The 23,386-nt window shown below is 44.5% G+C and overlaps 2 protein-coding genes across 2 annotated transcripts in view; one reads left to right on the top strand and one right to left on the bottom strand.

The window, feature by feature from the left end:
- The window catches only part of LOC102864896 (acyl-coenzyme A synthetase ACSM1, mitochondrial-like), a 60,256-nt gene extending 44,712 nt beyond the window's left edge, over window positions 1-15,544 (top strand). The window contains exons 8-13 of the mRNA XM_006892653.1: window positions 2,161-2,241; window positions 2,924-3,025; window positions 5,617-5,744; window positions 8,698-8,797; window positions 11,520-11,639; window positions 15,458-15,544. Coding sequence (XP_006892715.1) covers window positions 2,161-2,241; window positions 2,924-3,025; window positions 5,617-5,744; window positions 8,698-8,797; window positions 11,520-11,639; window positions 15,458-15,544 — 618 coding nt within the window. The remainder of the gene's footprint in view (window positions 1-2,160; window positions 2,242-2,923; window positions 3,026-5,616; window positions 5,745-8,697; window positions 8,798-11,519; window positions 11,640-15,457) is intronic.
- Window positions 15,545-19,884: 4,340 nt separating this feature from the next.
- LOC102864486 (mitochondrial import inner membrane translocase subunit Tim8 A-like) lies at window positions 19,885-20,178 on the bottom strand. Its single transcript, XM_006892652.1, has one exon. It carries the CDS (start codon window positions 20,176-20,178, stop codon window positions 19,885-19,887), a length of 294 nt encoding a protein of 97 aa, XP_006892714.1.
- Between the last annotated feature and the right edge of the window lie 3,208 nt (window positions 20,179-23,386).

Genomic DNA, 23,386 nt, shown 5'->3' with positions numbered 1-23,386 from the left:
TTGTTTGTTTGTTTGTTTGTTTGTTTGTTTGTTTGTTTTCTTGGCAGTCCACGGTACATTCAATACTCTTCTCCAGCACCACAGCTCAAAGGCGTCAATTCTCCTTCTATCCTCCCTAGTCATTGTCCAACTCTCTGATGCATAACAAGTGATTGCAAAAACCATGGCCTGTATCAGGCATATGATCAGGTATTATTGTCATGACAGGAATTCAGAATGAAGGCTGCATAGTGGAGTGGACTTGCGGGGAAGGATTGTATAACAATGAAAGAATTTTTCTTTTCAAAGTGAAAAGTGAACTGGAGGGGAGGGGTGAACAGGGAGAAAAGTGCAACAATGAATGAATGGAAATCCAAAACCTCTGTAAATTTTCATTAAAATTAATAATAAAAGAAATTTTAAAAAAGAAGAACTAATGGGAAGGGGAAACTCAGGGAGGACATGCGAAAATGCTGTAACGTGGGGATAGTAATCCACCATCACGAAGCATTCTTTTAGAACTACACAGCACGCAGGAGCAATGATCTTGTAATTAACTACTTTTATAAACTCCATAAACATAAAAAAATGATGTTCATTGTAGAACAGACTTCAGGTCTTTTGTTCATTGGGTCGCTATGTATTTGACCTGACGACACTTAATCACTGCTAAGTGAGACTAGTGTTGCTATATTTTGGAGGAACATTCTTCTACTTTGAACATCACTGCTTGTCAGTTTGCTGCACTGAGGTAATCTAGGTTTGCTGTGAGGCTGAACCTGTGACACTGCGGTATCAAATACCGTAAAAGTTTACCAGTGTGGACAGTGTTTGGTGGAGCCCCCAGTTGTAGGACAGGTTTGGAAGCAGGAGTGCCATGCACATCCTAAACCACAGGCTTATGAAAACTCTAGGAACTTGGAGAAAATGATAGAAAAGCATTAGGTCTTTTGTTCATGGAGTCACTGAGTCATGCTCAACTCGACAGTAATCAACAACAAAAACAGCTAAGTAACTTGGGAGGGACTGGAGAGCGTTTATGCTAACTGGATGAATTAACTCAGTCCCTTAAGGACAAACATTGTATAAAACCATTACTGTAGAACGAATATAAGGATCCAAGGCGGGGAAGGAGGGAGCAGAGGGGCGAAAATGAGTTGGGGGGCGGGGATGGTTATTCATAGAGATGCACAATTTGATGGGTGGGGGGCCGAGCTGGTGAAGCCAATGGGAAAGATTAGGTGTGAAAAACAACATATACAAACTTTGTAAGTAAACCAGTATCAAAAGAAGAAAAAAAAAAAGACACTATACAACAAAGGGGTAAATTTTAGAAAACAAATGTTTAAAAAAAAGAAACATTTTATTAGATCATCGAATGAAAAGTCCATTTGCTCTGTAAATTTTCATTCAGATCACAATAAAAAGTTTTAAAACAAAAAAAAAAGAGAATCTGACTGTGAAACAAAAATATCTGAGAAGCTGGATTATACGAAGAAAAATCAAGTCCAATATTGTGAAGTCAATGCCAACACAGAGCGGCCATATTGAATAGATTAGAATGGGCCCATAGGGTTTTATTGGCTGTAATCTTGGTGGGAAAAGACCACAAAGATCACCACCTTTCCTTCTATGGGACCATTGTAACTGCTGACCTCTGGATAAACTGCCATGCCTTTACCACTGCACTCAGGACAACTGGTAACCGGAATGTCAAGAACTTCAAAATCATTTTGAGCAATTGTTGACACAGGATTTCTGTTACTGTCCAACAGCCTCTAATAAATCCTTAGTAAATGGAATCTTGGCTTCCTCCTGGAAAACTGGTATGTTCTTGCCGTACGTTGGGTGTCTAACACCCTCCCCCCCCCACACACACACACACATTATACTCCCACAGTGACTTGCCCTGGGCTTATTTCATCACTGACTTACAATCTCCTGAGAACTCAGTAGCCACTACCGACAGGATTGGCCCTTGTTGTGTCAGCTGAGTATGGCTGACCGCAGCCCAAACCATCCTCTCTCTCCAAACATGGGCTTCGTGCACAGATCAAGTAACATCCGTGAGGAAGGAGTGCTGTGCATAATTCTTGCTGCCTGGTGAGCAATTCATACTCGCTTGTCAAATCTAATCCTCTTCGTCTTTGTTTTGTTTTGTTTGCTTTTCTTTTTTGATAGGGAATAACTTGTGGTGTTCTCAGGGGAATGAAGATTAAGCCAGGTTCCTTGGGGAAAGCCATCTTACCCTATGATGTCCAGGTGCGACCCACAGCTAAGAATCATCAGGGTTTGGCTGGGATTAGATCACATGAGGGAAGAAGTCATAGCCAGCCCTGTGTCTGGGCCCCACTGGTCCTTCCTCCTCTCTCCCTTTGTTTCCTCCAATTTCCTGTAGAAGCATCCACTGAGAATGGCAGTGTCGTGGGCCCCCTAATGAGAATGGCAGTGTTATGGGCCCCCTAATGAGAATGGCAGTGTCGTGGGCCCCCTAATGCAGCTTGCCCTGGCCACAAGAGATATCACACAAAGTCACCAGGAACAGAGTAGGTCTGGCAGCTCTCTCCACCAGCCAGGTCCTTCTGTTTTACTTCAACAACGTGTTCTAGGAGAAGCACATGCAAAATCAGGATGTCATGTTTCATGGCAAGGACCAGGCTCTGTTTTGTTCCTTTAAACCTAAGACCGTCATGGGTCACAGCCTATTCAACAGCAACCAGAACATGGTCATGAACCCAACAGAATCATATGACTTGTAACCTCACCATTTACTGGTTTCAAAGACTTTTGACCATTTGATTATCTTTCCAGTGAGGTTTTCTCCACCAATACCCTTTCACAATTATCCATGCAGGTGCCACAGGAATGAGCAAGGTGTTGTTTGGGTGGAACAGGAGGGTTGGGGGAGCCTTTCAAGGTGGGATTTACAGACCTCTTGCCCCAGATCATTGACGACAAGGGCAACATCCTGCCTCCCAACACAGAAGGAAATATGGCCATCAGGATCAAACCCATCAGACCGCTGGGCATCTTCACCTGCTATGAGGTAAGGACATGGCAGAATCTCTCCAGTTCAGCCCATATGAGAGATCAGGGGTGGCCACACTGTGTATCCCACAACTTCTTCAGATCTTCCACCATTGCTCCAAGTCATCATACTCACCTCCCCCTGAGCCCAAGGTCTTAGTGCATTTCTCCAAGGAGTCCCGTGCATATTTGGGGGAGACACGCTACATGGCCCCATGCCACAAAGGAAGAATCTGCGGCTTGAAAAGTTCTAGGACTCCATGTTATCAGACTCAAAGCCAATGTCCTCTGGCCCCAAAGCCCTTTGCTCACTAATTTGTGGAAGGAGACCTAAATGAGAAATCCAAGGATTACAGGCAACACTGACAGGCTGGAAGGAAACCCGTTGAAACTCTTTATCTAAACAACCCACAAGTTTCCCATTTTAGGAGTGACAGGTTCTCATCTTCCAGGATTTCCGCTGAAATCTGATCTCACACTTCATCTCCTTTTTCCAGAAGTAAAAGCCATTGGCGGCCAACCGGCTATCATGGTTGTCCTCCAGGGGGCGCTGCTCCACTTGTGATACAAATTGCCCTGAAACAAACATGTAGGCCTTGACCTTAACCCTCAGGAGCTCAGCTTTAATTTTTAGATAAATGGGATGCTATCATGGTTGCCCTTGCATCTAGCCTCCAGGGGGCGCTACTCCACTTGTGATACCAATTGCCCTGAAACAAACGCGTGGACCTTGACCTTAACCCTCCGTAGGGTTAAGTTTAAGTTTAGATAAATGGGAAAATAACCAGAGAGTAACATGCATAGAGGTCAAGGGTTCTCAACCTTGCCTGCATAAACATTTAGGAAATGACAAAATTAAAGACATGGAGAACAGACTAGTCATTGAGAGAGTTTAAAGGCAGGGGAGAGGGAGAGGAGGGGAAACAGGAAGCAGGAAAGAAGTGGGGTGGTGATAAACCACCAACACAAGAGCTTCTTGTCATGATGCCACTGCTCTGTATACAGACTGTGGTGGCAGGTACACAAACCCACTCAGATAATAAGATGGAAAGCAACTAACTACACACGCATGCAAATGAATACAGGAAAATCCAGAAATCTGAGTCAGACTAAGGGATTGTATCCGTGTCAATATCCTTGTGGGTTAGAAGATATTTCCACTAAGGAAAATAAGTAAAAAGTATACAGGAGCTATAGATAGATAGATAGATGATAGATAGATAGATAGATAGATAGATAGATAGATAGATAGATAGATGATAGATAATTAGTAAATTTTAGGAAGCTCTGGTAGCTTATTGATAAGTGATTATTGATAAGTGATTCCACTGCTAATCCAAAGACATATGGTTCGAATCCAACACCTGCTCTTTAGAAGAGATATGGGAAGTCTCCTCCTGTGTCATTTATTGCCTCTGAAGACCTGCTAGAGGGCCAACTTTGGATTAGTTCTGACTCGATGGTGCTCAAAAATGTTGTTGTTGTTGTTGTTATGTGTCATCAAGTCACTTGCAACTCATAGAAAGCCCATGTACAACAGCCCTATACCCTGCACTATCTGTGTCAATCTTATTGTCTCTGATGCACCTGACCCCATCACCCCAGTCACTGAATCAATCCATCTCATCGAGGATCTTCCTCTCTTGCACTGTCGGACCTCCACCCTCCCATAACATCTCTCTCCAAGGACTGGTCCCTCCTTTCCAACACGTACAAAGTATGTCAGATGAAGCTTCAGAATCCTTGCCTCCAAGAAGCAGCTTGGTTTCACCCTCTCCAGGACAGCAAACCTGTTTGTTCTCTTTGCAGTCTATGGTATATTCAGTATGCTTCTTCAGCACTGCAGGTGAAAGGCATCAATTCTCCTTCTATCATCCCTAGTCATTGTCTAGCTTTCCGACACATAGCAAGTACTTACAAAGACCATGGTCTGAATCAGGCACACCTTAGTCTCCAGACTGACATTGTTGCTCTTCAGTACTTTGGAGAGGTCTCTGACAGCAGACTTTCCCAACAGCAGTCAAGCTTTAGTGTGTCTTCAGTGAAAGTTTACACATAAAATTTGACTCTGATTTGATAATATCTAAACAACTTGTCCAGCGGCACTTGTTCCATTTTACGTAGTCTGTCATGTTTCTCACTGCTTCCAGGAATCTAGTTTCCCTGTCTCTATATAATTTCTGTACATATGTCGAAATAAGAAGTTTAATTATTAAATACAAGTTATGTACTCAAAAATACCAGAAACCGATGAGATTGTGTTCTGGGAAGAAATATTTCTTATTTTTCCCTTAAGACCGCCCAGATACCAAGCACTACATGTGCACTGAGTGCCCTACAATGAGTAAAAGAAGCAGGGTCCCTGCGTCCAGGGAAATGTCATTTCAGTGAGTTGTTTCCTAAATTGTCCTTAAAATTGGCTTAATAAAGCCCTGTTACAAGATAGTAGCACGTGTTAAGGAAACGCATAAAGAAAATAGACTCAGAGAGATTACAGACCTTGTCTGAGAACCAGATAGAATCAGGCAGGACTTGAACCCAGCTCTGAGCTCCAGGTCCTCGCTCACAGCCTCTCCACTTGCTAACTTCAGTGCTTTTTTCTCTCTGCAGAATGACCCAGAAAAGACAGCCCAAGTGGAGTGTGGGGACTTCTACAACACGGGAGACAGAGCCATTAAGGATGAAGAGGGCTACTTCTGGTTTGTGGGAAGAGATGATGACATCATCAACGCCTCTGGGTAGGTGCGGCTGACCGTTGGCCAGCAGGTGCCCCCTCCACACGAGGAACAGTTTGCCGCATCATTCCTCCATGCATCTGTGAGGGAACCCTTAGCCTCATTCCAAACAGAACCCAATCCAAGGACTCTCTTCTAGGGTGTGTCCGTGTGTGCACCTCCCTCAAACTATGTGTCCAGAAGATTCCATCAAAATGACACTCAAGTGGGTCTGAGGGATGGAAACAAACTTGTAACAAGACATACAAACTTGTAACAAGACATCTTGTCACTTAGGGTGATGGGATCAGAACAGGGACAGGATGTCACAGGAGAAACATAACCACTTTGATGAAGTGTTTGAGGAGCTCTGTTGGCCTCCTGGACAGGGAATTGCATTACCCAAAGGCAGGAGGTTCAAATCCACCAGCTACTTAGTGGGAGAAAGGTGGGCAATTTCCTCCCATGTGGCTTAAACCTTGGAAAATCCGCTGCAGGCTCAGCTATGATGAGCCCCTTCCAACTCGACAGCAATGAGTTCTTCTGTGTTTACGGAACACTGAAGGAGCTCTCGTGGACTAAGACCTGTGCGGTATGGTGTCCTGCTTAACCAAAAGGTCTGGTGTTTGAATCCAGCCACTGCTCCACAAAAGACAGGCAATCTTCTCCCAGTAAGCTTTCCAGCTTTGGAAAGCTATGGAAGCTCACTAGGAGTTGAAGCAAATACTCAAGTTCAGTGAGTGCGGTGCATTTGTTGTTGCTGTTGATTGTCGTCAAGTCAAGGTCAACTCATCGAGACTCTATGAACAAAAGATCGAATGCCTTTCCAGAGCTATCGTTGTTTCTCCAAGTTCATAGAGTTTCCAGAGGCATGTGGTTTAGGAAGTGGATGCCACCACTGCTTCCCAACCTGTTTTACAACTGGGAGCTCCACCAAACACTGTCCACATTGGGAAACCATTATGGTATTTGGTATCCCCATGGCACAAGGTTCAGCATCACAACAACCCAGGTTACTTCATACATCAACAAAGAGTGATATGTCAAGTGGAAGAATGTTCCTCCAGAAATAACAGCACTAGTCTCATTTAGCAGTGGTTAAGTGTTGTCGAGCCTAATATGACTTAGGGTAAGCTTTGCACAAAAAAATCTTAACTCCGTTCTATAATGAATATATTTCTGTGCATTTTTAAGAGAGTTTATAGAGTTTCCAGAGGCACCTAGTTTAGGAAGTAGATGCCATTCCTGCTTCTCAACATGAATCAATCTGGAAGCTTATCCAAACATTGTGCACTTAGGATATAGAAAAATTAACCCAAAATATTTTCTGTCAACTCAGTTGACTCACCCTCAAAGCTCAGCTGTTGTTTTCAGTTGCCCCAATCAGCACCAAACTTATACACATCTCACATATTTCAGAGTAGATTTCTTGGCAGAGCACAGGCCTTTCTTCTGTGGAACCACTGGGTGGATTTGAACTGCCAGACTTTGGGCTAGTGAGCCTCTTGTGCCCTCAGGCTTCTTCAGTGGTAATGTTGTTGTGTACTGTCAATTGGAAACTGATCCATAGCTGAGCCTTCAGCTGGTTTTCAGAGGCAGTTAATCACATGGGAGGAGATTGTCCATCCTTCTCCCACCTCAGTGGTAGAGGCAGATGCTATTTTGTATCCATTTTGTTGTTGTCGTTGCTGTTTGTTGTAGTTATGAGCCACTGAGTCACCTGGGACTCATAGTGACCTTGTGTACAGCAGCTCTGAAACCTGCCCACTGACTTTGACACACCAACCTCTATTGCCTCCATTACTGTATCAATCCATATTATCCAGGATCTTCCTCTTCTACACCGTCCCTCCACCCTTCCAAGCATGATGTCCTTTTCCAAGGGTCGATCCCTCCTGGCCACCCAAAGTATATGAGACGAAGCTTCAAAATCCTAGCCTCCAAGGAGAAATTTGGTTTCACCCGTCCCAAGACAGACCTATTTGTTTTCTTGGTGGCCCATGGTATGTTCTTCATGCTAAAATGTACACATAGGTTCGAAATCCTTATGTGCCTATTTGAGGATGAGGAAAATAAGTCATACAGTAAAGAAGACTGAATTCTCAAAGATACTATATTAAAATCAGGGCCTTTCTTACTAACTTATTAAAATAACATAAAACTGAGGTGGTCTGGTTTTGAGCCCCTGTTCCAAATGCCAACATTAAAAAAAAAATTATCCTGGAGCAACAATTCTTAGAAGTTTTACAGCAATTTAAGTTGGCTTTGGTTTTTTTGTTTTGTTTTGTTTTGTTTTCACTTCTAAAGCCATATATCCTGGGAGGTAAGAGGGAGGAGGCTAACATGTCTTGGAGAAGATGCAGTCAGAGTTCTCCTTAGAGACCAGATGGAGAAACTTCTCACATGTTTTGAGCATGTTGCTGGGAGACATTATTCTTTGGAGAAGGGCAACATTGCTTGGAAAGGTGGGGGGATGGTGAAACAGAGGAATGCCTTCAACCAGGTGAATTGACCCACTGATTTCAGCAATGGACTTGAGTGGTCAGCGTTTGTGAGTCTGGTACAGGATAGCACAGGGTTCAGGTCTGTTGTTCAGAGGGTCGCTATGAGTCATTCTTAATTGCACGTGACAAGAAGACAACGATGAATTTAAATGAATGGTTAAGACATAAATTGAGGCGGGCTTCTAAGGCATGTCACGTTGGTGGCAGATGCTTGATCCAAGGACCCAGTGCACATGGTCCTTTGGCCATCTGGAGCAATAGGAGTCCTGGGGTGCATCTGAACTTGGGTTTTCTTAGCACATAGTGTAGAGGTCTGCATGGTTCTGGCCCCCAACCCAGGCCCTGGTGCATGGCCATCTGTGTCAAGGGATGATGTGACTGTCCAGAGGCAGCTGCTATTTGGGCCACGGGGTGTCCTTGTCTTGACATCTGCCTGAGAACCAATGAAAGAAGGGATCGCTGATACCTTGCAGGTACCGGATCGGGCCTTCAGAAGTGGAGAACGCCCTGGCGGAGCACCCTGCAGTAGCAGAATCTGCCGTGGTGAGCAGTCCGGACCCCATTCGTGGGCAGGTGAGTGCAGTGTGATCCTTCCTGTTTGTGTGCGAGCCCTGGAAAGACAGGAGCTGACAAACGTCATAGCCTTGGTCCTCTGTGCACTTACACTGAGGGCCAGCAGGCGGCACTGTGGCGTCGTCTGTGGCTCTGGAAAGACCTATGCTGGTGGTGCTGGTGAGAACAGCTAGTATTTAATGAGCAACTACTACGTGCCAGCTCATCTAACTCTCACAACTCGATGAGTTAAGGATTTTCATTCTATCCTTTTAATAGCTAAGGATCTATCCTTGTTTTTACTAAGTGCAGTCAGCTACCTAGAGCTTGACACTTGAACTCAACCAGCAAAACTACAGAAAAAAAGGCTTGTTGATTTCCTTTCACAAAGATGGTTGTTTTGTTGTTGTTGTTGTTGTGTGCCGTTGAGTGCGAATCCATCCATAACTGATCCTCTTAGAGGGTTTTCAGAAGCTACTAATTGCATGGGAGGAGACTGCCTATCCTTCTCCCACAAAGCAGCAGGTGGATTTGAACTTACGTGCCTCTGGAATTACAGCAAAGCTTCTTACCACTAGGGGGTCCAAAGCTCCTTTTGGTTTGCTTATTTTGTGGGAAAAAAAATCCAAAACTCTTTGCCATCAAGTCAGAGTCATCTCAGAGCAGACCCTTCCAGTGGGGTTTTGGAGGCTGTAAATTGCACAGAAGGAGACTGTCTGTCTTTTGCTGCTGCTGGATTCAACCCGCCAAAGAGATGCCACCTTTGGGTTAACAGCATAATTCCCTATGGACTATGGTACCAAAGAGAGGATTAGTTACTACAGATAAGGAAAAACACATTTAAAACAGGAAGTCCCTTCCCTTAAATTGATAAGCAATGAAGACAGAAGGGGCATCTAAGCTATCTGCCTCCCACAGCATGTGTTCCTTAATGCACCAGTTATTTATTGAAACCTACTATGTGCTAAGGGAGCTCTGATTGCCTAGTGGTACGAAGCTGCACTGCAAACCTGAAGGCACATGGTTTGAATCCACCAGCTGCTCTGCAGGAGAATGGGCAATCTCCTCTCATGTGATTAACTGCCTCTGAAACCCACAGGAGGGCCAGCAGTGGGTCAGTTCTGACTCCACGGTCTACAACAACAACAACTATGTACTAAAGCCTGATGCAATTAAATTGGGGATGCAATTCATTATCATCATTGTCAACACTTGTTACTCACTGGAATGGAGTGATACATGGAAATTGAGGGAAGTGGAGATATACTGCTAGTAATAATCATGATTCGTACTATATCAAGGTCATTACCCTGGAGGCAGAAATAACACAGCTGACTTTCCAATGGGTTTCCAAAGCTGTAAATCACTTGGGATGAGATTACCCGTCTTTCTTGCTGGACGCCTCTGGTGGATTTGAACTGGCAGAGAGGCGTCACTGTTGGATTAGCAGCACAACTCCCTGTGCACTATGCCAGCAGCACTCTCCTTTCCTTAGAGAAGGAAACGGAATTAAATTATAGAATGGACTTGAAAATAGAATCTAAAATAGATTTGAGTCTTGTGCTTTCCTTTTTTTCCAAAGTCACCATGCTCCTATCAATTATACGGCGCAAGTACCACCTTGGTTTTACATTTATGCAATTTTGTTGTTGTTGTTGTTATTGTTGTTGTTGTTATGTGCCATCGAGTCACCTGAAACTCATAGCGACCCTATGTACAACAGCCCTAAACCCTGCTCTGTACTGTGCCAACCTCACTGTCTCTGACACACTCACCCTAATTACCCCAGTCACTGAATCAATCTACCTCATAGAGGGTCTTCCTCTCCTGCACTCTCTCTCCAACCTCCCAAGCATCATGTCTTTCTCCAAGGACTGCTCCCTCCTTGCAACATGTCCAAAGTATGTCAGATGAAACTTCAGAATCCTTACCTCAAAGGAGCAGCCTTGTTTCATTCTCTCTAGGAAGAACCTGTTCATTTTCTTAGCAGTCCGTGGAGTACATTCAATACTCTTCTCCAGCATCACAGCTCAAAGGCATCAGTTCTCCTTCTGTCCTCGCTAGTCACTGTCCAGCTCTTTGACACATAACAAGTGATTGCAAAGACTATGACTTGTAAATTTTTGTGGTCTAATGGGTGCATAGGGTCGCTATGAGTCGGAAACGACTCGACGGCACATAACAACAACACAACAACTAATGGGTGCAGCAGGGGCTCTGGTGGCTTACTGGTAAGAAGCTGTGCTGCAATCCCAAAGATACACAATTCAAATCCACCAGCTGCTCTGCTGGAGAAGGAGGGGCAGTCTCCTCCTGTGCAATAAACCGCCTCTGAAAACCCACTGGATCATCAACTATGAGTTGGTTCTGACTAGACAGCACGCAACAGCAACAACAGTGGGTGCTGAGAAGCTGACCGTTTGAGCCCGCCAGCTCTTTTTCCTGGGAAGAGCTTTGGCAATCAGTTTTCATAAAGATTAATTCAACTCATTGCCTCTTTGTAGGAACCATCTCTCACCTGACCCTTCACTGGGGTCCCGGTGCTGTGAATGAACAGTCTCTCCTTTCTTCCTCCAGTGGAGCCGTTAGTGCGTTTGAACCACCAGAGAGGCTCTGCCTTTGAGTTAGCAGCACGTGGGCAGTTCTATTCCGCCCTTAGGGGATGTTAAGGGGGGAAACAACTCTGTGGCAGGAGGTGAGGATGTAAGCTGGCACTCAACATGACTTTGCTCATGTGTCTCAGGTGGTGAAGGCGTTTATCGTCCTGGACCCCAAGTTCCAGTCTTATGACCGGGACCAGCTCACGAAGGAGCTTCAGCAGCACGTGAAGGCAGTGACAGCCCCGTACAAGTACCCCAGGAAGGTGAGCATGGCAGATGGAGGGTCTGCCCTCCTGACTGGCATCCGTGCTCAGCCACTCCAGGTCCTCCAGGGCTAAGCTCAGGTAGCCAACAGTGCTACCTTCTTCTATAGCAGAAGGAGTTCAGTTTAAGGATGGGGTGAAGCAGATTTCATTGATGGGAAACTCTGCCCTGTGTCAGAAATGGCTTCTGAAGAGAAAGAGCAGATGTCTAAATATACATGCTCAAGAGGGTTATTTAGAGTCCTTAGGAAATGAAAAAGAACTCGAAATCAACAGCTTCTAAGTTTTCTCTAATTTGATGTGTTAAGTTAGCAGACTTAAGAAATCAGAAAGAATGAGAGAAAGCTTAATACAGCTTTATTAAAGAGGGGATAGAGGCGCTCCCGGGTGAAGTTCCTCATTCTGGGGATGCAGAATGGGGAAGGCACCATGTGAACTTACTGGGGACGGTTTTTATAACAGTCTTTAGGGAGGGACAGTCCATTCTGATTTACAATCCACCTGCTAGCCCAGCCAGGCAGGCAAGGCCATTTGCTCTTCTTATCAGCGGCAGGCAAGGCCATCAGCATTTGAATTCTGAATTTTTCATTTTTTTCCTTTGGCCCCTTGTCCAGACTTAACACTATGTTGTATTATAATGAAATGCATACACACACATTCATTCATTGGTTACCATTGAGTCAAAACCGACTCACAGTTGCTCCTCTGGTGGATTTTCAGTCACCAGCAACTCATAGCAACCTTATGTACAAGAGCCCTAAACTTTCTTCTAGCCTGTGCCAATCTCACTATCTCTGACACATCTACTCCCCATTATCTTAGTCACTAAATCAATTCATCTCATAGAAGGTCTTTCTCGCTTGTACTGTCCCTCCACCCTCCCAAGCATGACGTCCCTCTCCAAGGACTGGTTACAATACATTGTTGTTGTTGTTGTTGTTGTTAAGGTCATGGAGTCATAGACGACTCATAGCGACCCTATGAATGAAAAACCTGAACACTTGTACACTTTGTACTCTTGTAACACTTTGGTTATACATTACTGTACTCTAATGTAAAAATTAATAAAATTGTTTTTGTTGTTGTTAGATGCCATTGAGTCCACTACAATTCATAGCAACCCTATGAATAACAGATCTGGACCCTGCTCTACTCTGCACCGTTCTCATGATCAAATATGCTCTAGCCCATTGCTACAGTCACTGTGTGAATGTATCTTATTGCAGGTCTTCCTCTCTTTCCCTGACCCTCCACCTTTCCCAGCATCCTTTTCCCAAGGACTGGTCCCTCCTGACAGCGTGCCTGTAGGGAGCACCCTGGTTGCACTTCCACCCAGACAGACTTGTTTGTTCTTTTGACAGTTCATGGGCGATCCAGTACTCTTCTCCAATACCACAACTCAAAGGCCTCGATTCTTCTTCTGTCATCCTTACTCATTGTCCAACCTTCAGATACATAGGAAGCAACTGAAAATACCATAAACTTCAACAGATATTCAGTATTTTGTATTCTACATCATTTTATGAAAAGGTTGCCTGTGACTTACAAAGTTCACTTTACAATTTACTAATGGACCTATGGCTTGAAAAATCACTGACCTAAATGTCCAAAATACCTGTTGTTGTTGTTGTTGTTGTGTGCCGTCAAGTCGCTTGCAACTCATAGTGACCCTATGTACAATAGCACTAAACTCTGCTCTGTCCTGTGCCAATCTCATTGTCTCTGACAAATACATAAATAATTCAAATACTTGTGAAATTAGCTTTCTCCTGTAGTCTAAAATTATGATGCACATATTTTGGCTCTTGACACAAAAAAGATCTGGTCATCATATTATGATGAGAAAAAATACAGGATACAGAATTGCGTAATGTCATACAATCTTATTTGCTTAAAGAAATGAGAGTTAAAATGGTGCAGATGCCAAGGGTAATAGTTCTTGCGTTGGGGGTATTTTGCTGCATTATTAGAATTTTTACAGTCAACACCTCTCATGTAGCTAAATGGATAACATTCACTGATTGCTCACTCTCCCTGCTAGGCTCTATGGAAAATGCTCTATATGTTGTAGTTGTTGATTGCCTTTGAGTCAAGCATGACTCATAGTGACCCTATGAACAAAAGGCCTGAGGTCCCTCTACAACTATCGAGATTTAACAAAGTTCACAGAGTTTCCGGAGGCGTGTTGTTTAGGAAGTAGATGCCACTCCTGCTTCTAAATAAAATGAGATGTTACAACATAATGAGATTCTACAACAATTATATTGTAGTATCTCATTTAATTCTTGCCAGAACTTACTTTGGTATACTTTTCCTATTTTATAAAGAGGAAACTAAGTCACACGCACATTGTTGTTGTTTTTGTTGTTGTTGTTGTTATGTGCTATCAAGTCACCTGCAACTCATAGCGACCCTATGTACAACAGCTCTGAACCCTGCTCTGTCCTGAGCCAACTTTATTGCTTCTGACACACCTGCCCTTATGACCCCAGTCACTGAGTCAATCCATCTCATCCAGGGTCTTCCTCTCTTGCACTGTTCCTCCACCTTCCCAAACATAATGCCCCTGTCTAAGGACTGGTCCCTCCTTGCAACTTGCCCAAAGTATGTCAGACGAAGCTTCAGAATCCTTGCCTTCAAGGAGCAGCCTAGTCTCACCCTCTCCAGGATGAACCTGTATATTCTTCCGGCGGTTCATGATATATGCAATACTCTTCTCCAGTACCACAGCTAAAAGACATCAATTCTCCTATCATATCCATGTCATTATCCATTTTTCTGATTGCATAGCACATAATTGCAAAGACCAAGGCACATTAAGTGGCCTGAAATTACAGGTAACAAAAGGCAGAGCTGAAACTCAAACCCATATGTGTGTTATTACAAAGTTCACACTTTTGGTGCTGGGCTATGTTTCTATGTATATGGCTTCCAGCATCACAGCAACAGCAGAGGATAACAAAGTGTCAGACAAGTTCTGCAGGCATCCTCAGGATGGCCCAAGGTGGGCAGGCTTCAGGGGGGCTTCCAGACTAGGAGAAGACTAAGAATAGGAACAAAGACCAGTGAAAACTTTGCATCAGAGCAGAATATCTTCCAATAGAGCGTTGGGTGTGGAGCCTCCAAGGTTGGAAGGCACTTGACATTGACAATGACCTTAAGCATGCCAACAATTACAGCACAACACTGGGCAACACTTTCAATTCTATTGTCTTTGGGGTTTTCACGGGTCTTTGCCAACTCTGCCGCAACTAACACCAACAGCAATGCTGCCTCCCTGGGAACAGATGAGGTGACGCCCAGCAGCCGTGAACTTGTTCACTATGAGTAATAAAATCTTAGTGACTGATGCCAGTGGGAGTGTCTTCAGAGACCTCCACGTCCCCTCACTGAAGAAGGATAAAGAAAAAGCATGAACTTTGTCATCAGACATACGTGGCTGGCATTCCAGCTCTGCTGTTTATTACCTGTTATTTCAGGCCCATTTACTGTCCTTGTAACTTAGTTTCCTCTATGTAGAAGGGGAGGATTCTAACACAGCATCTTGTGGGAAGGATTAAATGAAATACCACATCCAGAGCATTTTCTACACAGTCACCATATAGACACCAGCAGGGACCTCAGGCAATATGAGGACAGGGCAGCCAGCCTCCTATCCTCAAGGGTTCCTCTGCCTAGAAGTGACAAGCTTCACCTTCATTTACAATCCATTGGCCAAAGCAAGTCATGAGGCCCCACAGACCGGGGGCGGTCGGCAGGAAATGCATGAAGGTGACAGCAGGGTTGAGCCAGGCTGGACTTTCTTCCTCTCCTTCCAGGTGGAGTTTGTCACAGAGCTGCCCAAAACTGTCACTGGCAAGATCAGACGGAGCGAACTTCGGGAAAAGGAGTTGGGGAGAGTGTAGTCGGCACCCTACCCACTGAATGACCTTGTCCAGTCCCTGGTCACCTCACTTCCCTGAGATGTGCTTGGGCGTGGGCTGGGGATGATTTCAAAGGGGATCAAGGATACCAAGATTTCCCTCCTCAAGGGAAAAGTTCAATCACTACCCCTCCTCCAACTGTTTTCTCCTTTTGTGACTGACCTCTGGGAGTGGGGCTTTTGAGGGGTCAGGGGGAGTAAAACACCAGCATCAATATCACCATCATCTTTGTTTTGAATTTCTCAGAACTTCCTGGGATTCTCTCCAAACCCTGATCCTGAGATGAAGTCTTCCTTCTCATCCAATGCCATCTGGTGGCCATTCCATGGTCAAGGGCAATGAGGCTGGGAAGGATGATCTGTGTGGCCCAAGCCTAGAGCTGGGGCTAGAGGGGCTTCTGAGGGTCAGGTCTCTGTGGACAGACAGACCAGCTCCTGCCACCTTTGGGAGCCTGTCACTTTGTTTCTAACAGTAGCTGCCTCTGTCCTGTTGCAACTGTCTGACATCCTGTCCAGTGACTCCAGGCAAAGAAACAACACTACAAGTTCTTTTGGTGAAGCTAGAAGAATCTCTTGTGTGCAGGGGAGCGCTGACAGAGACCACAGCTTCTCAAGGGTCAGGCTCCTTGAAGGCAAAATGCTCTCTCTTTCTATAGACTTACAAGGTAGTGCTTGGGATCCCTTTTCTATTGGCCAGCTTTTACATACATTATGATTGGTTAGTTAAGACTTTGAAGGCTATAGATCCCTTAGATACAAAGGGAGAAAGGTCATAGGTCAGCTAAAATCCCCTCATTAGATTACTGGGCAACCAACTCGCAGCTGCTGCAGCTGCTGCAGCTGCTGGACTGGTTTTTTGTTCCTTATTGCTGAACATGCATCCCCTTTATATGGTCAAAGCTGCCCACCCACCACTGCTCCTGGGGGTCGAGCCTGCCAAACAGGTTTCCTGTGTTTACTTAATGTATGTCTTCTTGGGCCCGGGCCTGCCTCAGTCCCAGCTCCTGACCAACATGGTGAGTGAGGGGCCCTGGCTCTCTGAGGATCCAAGCGCCTCCCCCCCAGTTCTCCCAGAGTGACCACCACTCATTCCTAATCAGAGATCTAGAAGCTCTTCCCCCAGAGTCCCCACAGAGCTCCCCTGCTTTCCCCAGGGACCCAGGACTGCCCCAACCTTCCCACTGTCACTCCATGAACACAGCCCTGTGAACCCCAACCATCCTGAGGGACATATCCTCAATCACCCCTCCCCACGGCCCACAGTCCTCCCACATGCCCCTCCCACTCACTGTGACCCTCAGTAGCCACAAACTGACCAGGGTTCCAGAGAACTGACCTTCAGTCCTTCCATCATCGAAGTCTGAAGTGGGGCATCCAGGAGGACACCAGAAGGGGAGGACCAGAGGCAGAAGGGCCACCCCATCCTGAGGGGAAATGTCTCCTGCCCCCACTCCAGAGAAGTCCCCTCTGTGACTGCGTGTTCTTGGGATGTGAGGACAGGCATCAGGAAGTGTACAGATCCCGAGACGGTAGATAAGAAATGCTCCTGCGTGCACATCGACTCACTTCCACAACCCAGCCTGCATTCCCCCAACAGGCGCCCATGGGTACACAGACACACAGCAACAAGACGGCCCCAGGGCAGACAGGACTGACATTGACACAGACACGGAGGGCCACCAGGACAGTCCTCCAGGGCAAATTGGGACACAAAGATGCTTAAGGCCAGCAAGACGGTGCCCCAGGGCAGACAGGGCAGACATGAACAGAGATACACAGGGCCAATGCAACAGCTCCCCTCTGCACCCCAGGGCAAAGTGGGACACAGATGCACCAAAATCACCCCAAAACAATACTCCAGGGAAAACTGAGACTCAGAAAGAACACACAGGCACAAAGATTCACCCTAAGCCATACTCAAAGAAGTAAATTCATATCCACACAGATCCTAAACACAGATACAGTCACTCCGGCAGGCATACATACACTCAGATACAGAGAGAGAGAGAGATTTCCACACTGAACCACAGCCACACATACCACAATAGCACAACATACCTGATAATTGTAAACACTCAAGACCTCTGGCCTACACAGTTTACATAGAAGCGTGTACACACACACAGAGAAAGACTTTGATCTTCAGGATGCACAGTGTCCTTGGAATTCTCAGCAGGGATCATTGCAGCCAACAGGGCTACATGCTTGGGATGCCCTGCTCCAACAAGGTTGTCACCAAAGAGTGTTCCCTGAGTCCAGGTTCAAGCTGGACCTGTGGACCGTTGTGCCCCGAAGAGTCAGGAAAAGGCTCTGAGAACAGCTTCTAGGAATAAGGTCAGCGCTAACGCAGGGACCCTCAGAGAGGAGTGTCCTGAGGGTCCTGGTGGGTCTACAGAGCAGTGAATGCCACAGCAATTGCTAGCTTCCACAGAAGTTGCGATGATAGATCCCCTGATGATTAATTTTGCGCATCAATCCTCCGCATGTGTGCAAAAGTGAGAAAAGGCAAAGAGCCTCCCTAGGGGATTAGCAGAGGAAATCTTCAATGGCAAAGCAAACCCGTTCAGATAAGAATTGTTGTTGTGTACCATAGAGTCAGAACCAACTCATAGCTGACCCTCCAGTGGGTTTTCAGAGGCAAGAAATCACACAAGGAGAGATTGTCCATCTTCTTCCCACCAGATCTGATTAATCCTACACATAATGAGGACACTGTGGTGGTTTAGTGGTAAGGAATTGCACTGCCAACACAGAGGTATGCAGTTCAAATCCACCAGCTGTTCTGCAAGATAGAGATAAGCAGTCTCCACCCATGGAGTGTCCTGCCTCTGAAAACCCACTGGCGGGCCAGCTATGGGTCGGTTCCAACTTGACGGGACACAGCAGCAACAACAACAGCACACTTCATGAGAATTTCAGCATTTCACTATGCTCATGTCAAACCTGTACTTGGATCAAGAGGGCAACTGGACAGAACAAATTTCTAAAGGTGTGCAACAGGGTTGTATCCTTGACCTTGTCTACTCCATCTGTACATTGAAAAAATAGTCCCAGAAGCTGGATTGTAGGAAGAAGACAAGCTCAGGACCGGAGGGTGCTCATAAATCATTTCAATAGTCAAGTAACACAACCTCACTTAAAAAAAGAAGAAAAAGAAGATGACTTGCAGCATTTACTGACAGAAGTCAAAGGCTATAATAGCCTTTGACATGGATTATTCCTGAACACAAAGAAAAGCTCTCACAATGTGACCAATAAATGACATCATGATAAACCGAAATAAATTGAAAATGTGATAGATTCCATTCTATTTGGCTCAACTATCAAATTTTATGTAAACAGCCATCAAGAACTCAAAAGACATGTTCTATTGGGCAAATCTGCTGCAAGAGATTTCCCTACATGGTACAGGCACTATGGAAGGTGCTCTGGTGCTTTCTCAAAAAGTTGGAAATAGAAATTCCATTTGACCCAGCATTGCCACTGCTGGGAATATACCTTAAAGAAACCACGACCACGACTCAAATAGATGTATGCTCACTTATGTTTATTGTTGTGTTAGTTACAATAGCAAAGAGATGGAATCAACCCAAGTGCCCAAGAAAAACACAATCACACAATGGAATACTATGCAGCACTGAAAAACAATGAAAGAGTAAAACATCACACACCATGAAGAAGACTTGAGGACGTTATGCTGAGTCAAGTATCTCAGTCACAATAGGACAACTGCTGCATAACACTGCTGTTATAAAATAAGAAAGACATGGGAGGGTGTTGGAGAGAGAATGGGTAAAGAGTGGATAGATAATGAGCATGGCATTAGAACAGATGAGGGGAAGAACTGTCTGAAAGGAAGGTATGATTATGCATTGTATGTATGAGAACAATCTGGAACAAGGGGTGCATTGCAGGGTGGACTGCGGGAGGGGGAAGGGGAGGAGGTAGAAAAGATACAACAATGGTTTTGGGGTTTTTCAAATTATAGAAAGCAGTTCTATTTTTAAATTATGAAAAGCAGTTTCTAGGACTTTGAGAAAAGCACAGTCCTTCACACAGTAATATGCATCTGGAAGAGTTTTCCATTAATTTTTCAATTCGTTTTACAAGATTAGCATTTTAAAAACACAACCAAATACTCCTATGACTCTCAAAGGACACACACACAAAATTGGTCTCTGTTCATTCTCAAATGACAGGACGTTCCCAAAGTGGGAAAAATGATTTTGATTTTCAATGATTTTAGTTTTCTTTAATCATCCTACCAACGGCTCTGCTTTCTTTCTTGAACTACTTTCCCTCTCCAAAGCGGTAATGTTGTGATCAGTCAGAAAGACTTTCTGAGAAGACTGTCTTGGATTTCTGGGTCTGTTCCAGTCGATTCAAGATGAACTGGCTTGTATCAATGAAACGCTCGACACAGTTCACAAAACAAGCCTCAGCCCAACTGTCCAACTTTGGCCTAGGCTTGTCCATGCACTTCTCCCAACAAAGTTCAGTCATTTGATGCACCAGCTGCTGAAAGCATTGCTTTTGCATCTCCACCTCAATGAAATGTTGCAATTGTGGGTCCACGGTGCCCAAACCCGCTGTGGAAGAAGACGAAGAGGAATCCATCCCAGCACAACCACACTGCAGAGATGAACTCCACACCAACTCACCGACCTTCACGTGTCTCACAACAATGATTTAAAAAAAAAAAAAAACACAGCTTCTATATAGTTTTTTAAGTGGAAAATGTTGCTTTGATGGTGAAGATGCACCAGATCTAATTAAATTTAATTTTTAATTACCTCACACACATGACACAGTAACTGTAGCAATGGGCTTGATGGCCCAAGAATAGGACAGGGTTCAGATCTGTTGTTCGGAGGGTCGCTATGAGTCATGCTCCACTCGACAACACCTAACAACAACATCATATGCATGTGAAAGTTGGACAATAAAAAAGAAGGCTGAAGAGCTAATGCACTGGAATAGTGGTGGTGTAAAGAACAGTGAGTGTACACTGGACGGCCAGAAGAACAACCCAATTAGTCTTGGAGAAAATGCCAGCAGAAGGCCCCTTAGCACCAAGAATAGCAAGGCTGACTTCCTTTACTTCAGATATGTCTGTCATCAAGACACAAATAGCTAGAGGAGAGTATCATGTTTGGCAAGTTGTTGTTAGGTTCCATTGAATTGACTACGACTCACACTGATTCTATAAATAACAGATCTGAACCGTGTCCTACCCTCGGCCCTCCTCACCACCTCCTGTATGTTTGAGCACACTGTTACAGTCACTCACTGTGCCAATTTATCTCCATGAGGGTCTTCCTCTCTTTCTCTGACCCTCCACTTTTCCCAGCATGATGTTCTTTGGGAACAATGAATTAATTTGGCCTTTCCACCCATAGCCTTCCTATTTGTGATGAAGTATTTATTGTATTTCTATAAGGAGAGAGGATTGGGGTGAGATAACAAGTGTTACCCTACTAGAGGCCTATATAAATAAGCTCATGGAAGCGGAGCACTCGCTCTCTTGAGACGCAGCAACTACCCTGATCCGGATGTGCTGTAACCATCAGTCTGTCAGATACTGGCCCATGACTCACCAGTATCTCCGTCATGAGCCTACATCACCCACAATCCCATGAAGCGTTTTCCTGATGGAATTTGAGTTTCTCTGAGTCCTTCCAGTAAAACAGCGAACCCAGAGTCATTGATGAGATCAGGGGAACTGAACGGAGGAGAAAAAAATGTAATGTCAGAGATGACGGAGTGGCATGAGAGTTTGGACATTTGGACCATTGTTAGTCTTCCTTCTGTAGGAAAGACTTCTTTCTAACAATTGTAAAAGACATTATTAGTACAGTTGCAGTCTTTTTTCTAAGGACTGGCCTCTCTTGACAATATGACCAAAGTATGAGATCGTTCCATCATCCTTGCCTCTAAGGATCAACCTGGTTGTACTTTCTCTGAGACAAATTTGTTTGTTTTCTTGGCAGTCCTTGGGATTGTGGTCAAGAAGAGTTGAGTACCATGGAGTCAGAACTGACACATAGCTGACTGTCCAGCGGGTTTTCACAGGCAGTTAATCACATGGGAGGTGATTGCCCACTGGTGGATTCAGTTTCTTACCACTAGGTCACCAGCACTCCCTGTGGTCAAGTAGATCAGTCAAAATCAATGAAACCCTCAATGAGCTGGATCAACACAATCTACACAAAAATGACTAGGAATTATAGAAGGAGAGTTGATGCCTCCGAACTGTGGTGTTGGAGAAGAGTATTTAATTTACAGTGGACTGCTAGGAGAACAAATAAGTTCGACCTAGAGAGGGTTAAACCAGGCTGATCCTTGGAGGCAAGGATTCTGAAGTTTAATATGACCTACTTTGAACATGTTGCAAGGAGAGACCAGTCCTTGGAGAGAGACGTTACACTTGGGAGGGTGGATGGACAGCATGGGAAAGGAAGACCCTTGATGAGATGGTTTGAATCAGTGACTAGGGTAATGGTGGTAGGCGTGTTGGAGACAGTGCAATTGGCACAGGATAGAGCAGAGTTTAGGGCTGTTGTACATAGGGTCGCTATAAGTCACAGGCAGCTCAACAGAACATAACAACAACAACAAACAACACAACAATGGACTTCATTCCATATGCCATGGGTCCTTCCTTATTAACTCCATAGCAAACAACAACTTTTAAAAATAAAGAACAAAGGATATGTCTTTTTTTTTTAATTAAAGGAACAGGTAAGATATTCTCAATCCATATTTAAGGCTACAGTCCTTGACCTTCTCATGCGAGTGCTTCAGGTCCTCCTCAGTTTCAGCAAGCAGAGTTGTGTCATCTGCACAACGAAGATTGTTGATGCGTATTCTTCCAATCTTGATGCCATGTTTCTTCTCATAGAGCCCAGCCTCCTGGATAATCTGTTCTGCATATAGATTGAAAAGGTATGGAGATAGGACACATCCCTAGCATACACCCTTCCCAATTTTGAATCATGCAGTGTTTCCTTGCTCCATTCTGATGACTGCCTTCTGGTCCCAGGATAGATTTCGCATAAGCACAATTAAGTGTTCTGGGATTTCCATTCTTCTCAGAGTCAGCCACAGTTTGTTGTTATCCTCACAGCCAAATGCCTTTGCATAGTCAACGAAACACAGACATTCCTCTGGTACTCTCTGCTTTCAGCCAAGATTCAACTAACATTAACTTTAATATCCCTACTATCACGGCCTCTTCTAAACTCATCCTACACTTTCTGGCAGTTCTCTATTGATGAGCTGCTCCAGTCATTTTTTTATATTTTCAGCAGAATCTTGCTTATTTGTGGTATTAATGATTTTGTTCGATAATTTCCGCAATCTGTTGAGTCACCTTTCTTTGGAATGGGAAGAAATATAGATCTCTTCTCTTCCAGTCAGTTGGTCAGGTGACTGTCTGATAGATTTCTTGACACAATTTGGTGAGCACATCCAGGGCAGCGTCTGTTTGTGAAATATGTCAATTGATATGCTATCAATTCCCAGAGCCTTGTTTTTTGCCAATTTTTTCAGAGCACCTTGAATTTCTTCATCACCACAGGCTCTCGCTCATGCATTGTTTCATGAAATTCTTCTATATCTGCCAATTCATTTTGGTACACTCACTCTGTATACTCCTTCCAATATCTTTTTTTTCTATAATTACATTTTATTAATTTTCATAAACTTTTACAGAGATTTTGGGTTTCCATTCATTCACCGCTGCACCATTCTCTCTACCCTCCTCCCAGTTTGTTCTTGTCCAAATGCCACAGTGCTTGTGAAAGCCAGGTCTGATTAATCTTCT

The sequence above is a fragment of the Elephantulus edwardii genome, unplaced genomic scaffold (genome assembly GCF_000299155.1).
Source record: "Elephantulus edwardii isolate Elephantulus edwardi_28Jun2011 unplaced genomic scaffold, EleEdw1.0 scaffold00117, whole genome shotgun sequence".
Taxonomy (NCBI): Eukaryota; Metazoa; Chordata; class Mammalia; order Macroscelidea; family Macroscelididae; genus Elephantulus; species Elephantulus edwardii.
This window is presented reverse-complemented; position numbering and strand designations above follow the sequence as displayed.

Bases quoted from the DNA above. Each gene is read 5' to 3' on its own strand.
- LOC102864486 (XM_006892652.1), bottom strand. From the start codon at position 20,178: ATGGATTCCTCTTCGTCTTCTTCCACAGCGGGTTTGGGCACCGTGGAC.